Genomic DNA, 7,772 nt, shown 5'->3' with positions numbered 1-7,772 from the left:
GATACGCCTTATTTGAATAAACTAAAGATAAGAATACGCCTTTACTATAAAACTTTCTACAAAGAAGTAACAAATCAGATTTTGCTCTTGCAACCACTCCAAAGACGTCTTTGCTGTCCCCATCTCTTGCCTCAGGTAATGAATGTATGTCTAACTTTCTGTTGTATCTTACACTTTGTTCTGATTTGGATTAAATTCTGTGACGTCATCACGCATTGTTGTATTTTTGTCGCACACGCGGGTTAAGAGGACACGGGATCTAAACAGGAAGAAAGAGAGCCAAATTTTGTCCTAAATTTAATCACATAAATTATTCTTCCTTAACGGCACACAGAAAGACACACGCACGCACACAAACGCATATATAAGATTTGAATGATTCACTTTTCACACATAAAATCCTAAAACGAGTGGAAAAAACCGATCTCAACCTGTTTGACACACCACATTTGATTCAATAATGTTTCAGATAAGGTGAGGTGCAGGTGGAAAGCTGTTAGTGAAAAGAAGACAAACAAAACACCATGGGAGCAAATGTGATCCTGTGAGCTTAGGGAGAACCAGATGTGTGCGTTTGTTTGTTTGTTTGTTTTACATTGGATATTTTGAGTGTTGACATCATTTGCGTAATTCTGTTGTCACGTGGGAGAATCTGAGAACTTGAAATGTTAGCTTTTCTGAAGAATATCAATTAGAAAATTTATTTTAATGTAATAAAAAATAGAGGGCAGCATTTATCCACACTCACAGTTTTCATGTAATTTTGTCAAAAAAAAACAAACAAGAAACACCAGCAAAACCGTAGGACGTTTCTCCCATGTAGTTGAATTGTTTAAATTCCAACTATCAAACTCTAACCAAATTAATATGTTCCTAAAAAATAGAAAAACTTTCCAATAAAGCTTTTTTTTTTAATAAAAAAAAATCCTATTTTACTATTTATTTACTTACGCTCTGGAAGTGTCTGGCAGAAGGGAAAACACCGAAAACATTTAGTTATGCAAATCAAGTGCAGCCAATTAGCTGCAGTGTGCCCCGGGGAGAAGCTAGCTAGCTTTGCAGTTGGCTGAAAGCCGCTTTTCGACTAGTCGATAAACGGTGTAATTTTTGCATTTACTGACTCTATATATATATATATATGAAAAAAACTGATGCAACGTGACTGGTGAACATTGCATTTACTCACAAAGTGTCCACTTTGGTTTGCCCTTGGATTCGTACGAGCCATGCCGGCGAAAGTGCGTACGTGACGTGACGTCACGCACACCTGAACCTTGTGGTAAATGCAAATAATCGATAAATAATAATAATCATTTAAAAGCATTTTTTTCCAAAACTTGAGAACCGGAAAGTTATTTTCGGATAATGTTTAAGTGATTATCTTAATTAAATTCGGATAACATAGGTCGCTCTAGAGCGGAAGTCACGTGACGGATCTGAACCGCGGAGTCAAAACAAATAATTATAAATACATTACCTAAAACTGGGCTGTGCGCTTGCTAGTCTGTTGGAAACCAGGCACTAAGAACTTTATAAAAATAAAATAAAAAAAAATCATAAATCTGCCTAAGACCTATCAACGAAGAGAGATGATGCATCATGGTAAATGTAGTGATAAAATGAAGAAACGGACTCTTGGGGTCCCTAACTCCGTTGAGCGGAATTAATTAATAATAACTAACAGCTTCCTAATCCCTGGTTAGGCCCGAAACACGTTATGTCAATAAAGCCATCTAGTGGACGAAAAAATGAAGTGCACGACGGTTTAAGACTTTCACCTGATATTTAATTGATCAGTAATTGACTCCTTTTCTTAAATAATAATTATCTTAATAAATTGGAATTATGATCCTGTCATGTTGGATTTTAGTCTCTTGACCCACATGCAAGTTTCACACAAGACCGGAAACACTGTTCAGTGAAAGTTTTAATGTTCAATTGTACAATTAAATATGCTCCACAGAATGGTTAGGCGGTTCAGCTCAGGATCTGTTGGAGAGGGGAGATGTTGGTGGGGACCGGAGATGAGAGATCTTGATTGGTTTGGATGAACGGGCTTACTGTCTTTCGGATGGTGGTTGCGTGGAGGGAAAAGCTAGGATCTGGGAGCGTTTCTGAGGACCAATGATGGAGAGGGAAGGGAGAGCAGCAGGCGGAGATGTTCGGTCTTGACAGGGGCGATCTTTATGTCCGGGCGTGGTTCTTGGCTTGATTCAGTGGCTTTTAAAACCCGAGCCTTGCAACTTTTGAAAATTACAACAGGCGCTACAACAGATTTGTTACATAGATACTGTTTGTAAATATTTTTCACAGATTAAGAGCTAATTTATATCTATTTTAATGTAAATATGTGTGTAGAAGAGGTAAATAACGTTTATATGGAAACCTATGGAATCATTTGAATGTTTCCTGACCTGTGTTTGATTTTCTGGTCATAAGATATGTATTTTATGTATATATGCTTGGTAGTTTGCTACGGTTCAGATGGCAATTTTCGGTTCCACCAGCAGATGGCGAGGGAGTGCCTCACTGCTCCTCAACACTCCTCACCCCTCCCATCCTGTTGAAATGACGTGGACACTACCTGCATCTGACGGGCAAATCAGTGCCCTCTGGCTGTAAACAATGTTTGAGATATCAAATTTGAGTCTGTTCTGCTATGTATATGCACTTTCTAACTGACCTGTTCAGTAGAGACAGCGATTTGCCTGATGAAGGTCGATTAATGACCGAAACCTTGCTTGCTGTTCTCTATTTGCTATTAAAAGCACCAAACGGCGGCAAAAGCACTTCAGTCGACTCTCTCATTTTTTATTAAGATAATAAATTTTACAGCCAGATTTAAAAAGATTATCTTAGAATATTAATATTTTTACAACCGAATGGCTGGGAATTTTTATTCTGATTCCACGGATGAGTGGACAAACAGTCCGTTATCGTCGGGGAAAAAAGTGCTACGAACAACCCGAAGAGAGGGAGGACTTCAGAGGTGCACTGAACGACCGACACCCACCGGTCCAACAACGGAGGCACATCCACACCTCTGAGACCCACAATCCCCCGACACAATGCCACGAACACCCCGATCTGCAGGGGAATCGCTCCCAGCCTCATCATCGGCCCCATCTACGCTACGGTGAGTGGAGCCTGAACGCAGCACCGCACCAGAATCGGCAACAGCGACAGCGCTACCCACACCAGAGACAGAAAACTGGGCCTTTCCATGATAACTATCAGCAGTCGAACGACCCTGACTTTCTGCCTAAAATCAGGTCCCTGTACAAGCTGCTCAAAGCAACACATCACCTCAATAATGTATCACAGGCTGGTGATCCACTAGCCATCAAACGCATCACAACCTACCTGGCGTCTGTTATTAAACCTGCAAACCCAAGCATCAGAACAATGAACTTTATTGATAACGCCAAAAATTGGTCCTATACAACAATATGTATCCTCTGACAACATTATGCTGAGGTCAGGCTGGAGGAGAAAAGATGGCTTCAGTCTCTGGGTGGTGATCTGGAGGCTCCACTTGAAGTAGCTGTCAGATGGGCCGCACGTAATCTGGGTAAAAGATTTAACCCAGCGACAGCTGACGAGGTCCTATCATACCTCCTAATGGAGGAGAAAAGGGCAGAACCCCCCTCTTCTAGCTGCTCCCTTGATGACCTCTTCTCCCTGGACGCTGTTGACGGAGAACATCTGGAATGGGAGGAAGAGGTAGATGAGGATCTGGAGAGTCAACCTCAGCGGAGCCGACTCAGGAAAGGGGAAGAGAACTTGGAGGATTGTCCCCAGGCTTCTCACCGAGAAAGATCCTTCCGTCCTGCCTCTCCTCCACTGCTCCATCCTGTGTTGACCACCTCATCCACTATGACAGACCCCCATGACAACAGGAGGAAAAAGAAGAGAACCTCACCTCCTTTACATACAGCTGATGACGACGCACCCACTCCTCAGCGTCAGCAGGGTCCACCTGAGAACACGGCCTCCTCTTCTTCCTCATACCCACCACAGATGGCCACCCCTTCAAAGACTGAGGGGAATACAACCCCTACCAAAAAGAAAAACAGCATCTGCTTTGGTGACCGGTCCCAGGAAGAAACCATCAAACGTCAGACCACCACCATGGCTCTTCCTCCTCCCTCCCAATCCGCGGAGGTGAGGCAGCCTGAACAACAGGCCTCTGTGAAGCCTAAGGCGGCTCCTCTCCAACATGATCCTCAGGTGAAGACACGACCGAGAATCACCTTCAACACCAAAACTGGTTCGGTGAAACGAGCCCATGGACAGGTAATCCATTACTCTAGACTGCTCTGGAGCTAATATTCTTTTTGATTGGAGCCACCCAGACGGCCTGAGACTACGGGAGGAGAAGAGCTAGATGATTAGAATGTATATAATTCTGTAATGTATCTTATTCTGGGCAATGCACAGTTTTTAGGGGCATACCCCATGTAATCAAAACAAAATAAATAAATAAAAAAACACACTGACATCTGACAAGTCCCACATCTACAAATCGATCGAATTTAACTTTGTAAAGATTAAATAATAATAAAAAAAAGAAAAAAAAAATAATAGTAATAATTTAAAAACATTTTATTTTTTTCCAAAAACTTGAGCACCGGGAAGTTACTTTTAATTTAATTTTAAATAAAATTTAATTTATATTTAATTTTCTTCCCGCCTTTGAACTTTATTTGAGGAAACGGCTAGACATCGCGACCTACGGAAAGGTCATAGGTGAAAGAAATCAAAGATGGCGGTCTGAAAGCAATTGACTTTGAATGTCTTAAGACAGGGGTGTCAAACTGCAGTCCTCAAGGGCCGCTGTCCTGCAACTTTTAGATGTGCCTCTGCTGCACCACACCTGAAAAGAATAATTAGGTCATTAGCAAGGCTCTGGAGAACTGATCTACACAGGGAGGAGGTAATTAAGCTATTTCATTCCACTGTTTTTTACCTGTGGCACATCTAAACACTGCAGGACAGCAGCACTTGAGGACTGGAGTTTGACACCCCTGTCTTAACCTGTTGGTCTCAGGTTGTCATTCACAATGACAGGGGTGTCAAACTCCAGTCCTCAAGGGCCGCTGTCCTGCAGTGTTTAGATGTGCCACAGGTAAAAAACAGTGGAATGAAATGGCTTAATTACCTCCTCCCTGTGTAGATTGGTTCTCCTGAGCCTTGCTAATGACCTAATTATTCTTTTCAGGTGTGGTGCAGCAGAGGCACATCTAAAAGTTGCAGGACAGAGGCCCTTGACGACTGGAGTTTGACACCCCTGTCACGAGAGGACCCAAATTTGGGTCCTCTAGTGACAGACAGGTTAAGAGAACTCTTAAAAGTGGTTGAAATTGTGACCAGACTGCTGGAAAAACACCACTTTTTTTGTTTTAATCTGGAAGCAAAGTGTGGAGTGGAGGATGCCATCATTCACCTTCTACACAGCTCTTTCTCACCTGGAGAATACTGGGACCACAGTCAGAATCATGTTTCTTGATTTCTCAAGTGCTTTTAACACCATCCAACCCCTGATACTGAAGTACGAACTGGAGTGCACGGGTCTGGACGACCACCTCATCACCTGGACCCTAGACTACCTCACAGAACGGCCACAATATGCGAGGACCAAGGGCTGTCAGTCAAAGATTGGTTCTGCTCTGTTCTTTACACTGCTGTAACAATGTAAATTTCCCCACTGCGGGGTTAATAACGGAATATCTTATCTTAAATCTTGATTATTTCCGCCGGTGTCAGCCAAGGAACACAAAGAGTGGAATTGCAATAAATAATAAGATTCTTTATGGAAAAAAAACACATTTATCCAAACACAACAAGACCAACACACTAACTATTTACAAGGGGAAAAAAACTTACGAAAACAAGGGAAATATAAAAACAAAGCATAAAAACACATTCTAACATATATATATATATAACTATTTACAAAAATAACAAAATTAACTATTTACAAAAGTTTTCACAAAAAAATGTTAACTGTACACAACTATGCGTTTCGTGAAACTCGGCTCTGTGCCATCCTGATCTGGACAACCAGCCAAGAGAGTCGTGTCCGGGACAGCCCGCTGGCCCTCAAGCGGCTGTCCCAGACATATTTTAAAAATAGGGCAATGTTGTGGACCATCTTCTGGATGGTGGTGGAGGCGTAACCCTCAACTCTGAGGTAGGCCGGGTAGCTGCAGAACAAAGGTCAATGTTGTCATTTGCGCTTTAAATTCTATTCCATCTGTTTCGATTGAACGCCAAGCGGTTCTGTGGAAGTAGGAGCACTGTACTCACCCGCAGACCTTGTCCACCCGGTCCAGGAATGCCAGGTCCTGGCCCGCGGCGTCAGCCGTCAGGTCTGCCAGCAGGTACCAGCAGAATCTGCCGGCGTGACTCTTGGCCTGCTGCACATTGTTTCGGGCGGACCTGCCGCGGGCTGCCGACCGGCTCCGGTGGAAGTCCCCGAGAACCAGCTCTGTGGGAAAGAAGAGCCCTGTTTAGATGAAACAAAATAGGAGGTCTGATTTTCAAATAATTTTGTTTTGGCCATTTATCTGGGAAAGGGTTCCCCTGTCGACTTTCACAGACAGACCCTTGCAAATTTTAGGAATTATTGCCCTAAAGATTCTGGAATTTCTTTTGTCTGGATGAGAAAAAGTTGGACACATTACTGTACAGCGGAGGGCACTCCAGATCCACCGTCGCCAGAACGGGCCCCCCGCCCGCCACTCTGATGGCTGCGAGGAGCCCCGTCAGCTGCCTCTGCACCCCGGCGACGGCGTCCTGCAGCTCCGTCAGTTGCTGCACAAGCTGGTTCGGGTCCATCGGCGCGGCGGGCGGCATGCAAGGGCCAGCAGCCTCACCCTAAACGGTTGGAGACAGATCAGCAGATAACGGAAAGGAAAGAATTTAGACTTGGTTTATGAGGTGCATAACAAATGTAACATCCAGACATGGACACTCACTTGGTCCGGACTGCTCCCAGGTGAGGAGCTGAGGGGAGCCATCCAGCTCCCGGCCACCCCTGCAGCCGCAGCCGCGTCGTCCAACTAGTGCATGGGGAAAAGATTTCACAAGCGTGAAAAGACAAGGACATTTCTCAAGTCCATATAGAAAGACAGACACACACAGATACACAGAAAGACACACGCACACAGAAAGACACGCACTGTTAAGAAAATAAATTTAAAATAAGCTAGTTTTAGAACTTAACATGTCTTAATTGAAATGGCCTAAATTGTGGTTTTAAATCAGTAACGTATTCTGGCCTATTGACCTTTATGTTACCTGTAGTTACAGCAGATGGTTTGCTAGGATCGTTTGAACTGCCTTTTGTCTGTGGGAAAACAATCAGGAGAAGTTCTAGCTTTTCACACTCATCTGTGAGAAGCCGTAAACACGGCAGGGGTTTCTGGCTTGAGAGAGGGTCAGAGACAGCTCCTGGTTGGAGGAGCAAAGATACGCCTTATTTGAATAAACTAAAGATAAGAATACGCCTTTACTATAAAACTTTCTACAAAGAAGTAACAAATCAGATTTTGCTCTTGCAACCTCTCCAAAGACGTCTTTGCTGTCCCTATCTCTTGCCTCAGGTAATGAATGTATGTCTAACTTTCTGTTGTATCTTACACTTTGTTCCGATTTGGATTAAATTCTGTGACGTCATCACGCATTGTTGTATTTTTGGGGGGTTAGATGGTTCAAAGACAAGGGCGTAACCGCCCCCCATCCTACCCCCTTTTCCTACCCCAAGCCCT

The 7,772-nt window shown here is 43.5% G+C and overlaps 1 protein-coding gene across 1 annotated transcript; it reads right to left on the bottom strand.

Annotated features, from left to right (window-relative positions):
- Positions 1-5,938: 5,938 nt before the first annotated feature.
- On the bottom strand, positions 5,939-7,196 carry LOC103130697 (uncharacterized). The gene is made up of 4 exons (XM_007542161.2): positions 6,981-7,196; positions 6,687-6,879; positions 6,310-6,490; positions 5,939-6,206 (listed from the first exon to the last, which is right to left on the bottom strand). Exons 1-4 carry the CDS (start codon positions 7,020-7,022, stop codon positions 6,017-6,019), a joined length of 606 nt encoding a protein of 201 aa, XP_007542223.1. The 5' UTR covers positions 7,023-7,196; the 3' UTR covers positions 5,939-6,016.
- Positions 7,197-7,772: the final 576 nt, after the last annotated feature.

This window comes from Poecilia formosa, unplaced genomic scaffold (assembly GCF_000485575.1).
Source record: "Poecilia formosa unplaced genomic scaffold, Poecilia_formosa-5.1.2 Scaffold663, whole genome shotgun sequence".
Lineage (NCBI taxonomy): Eukaryota > Metazoa > Chordata > Actinopteri > Cyprinodontiformes > Poeciliidae > Poecilia > Poecilia formosa.
Note: the sequence above shows the minus strand (reverse complement) of the source record. Positions and strands in the feature narration are given on the sequence as shown.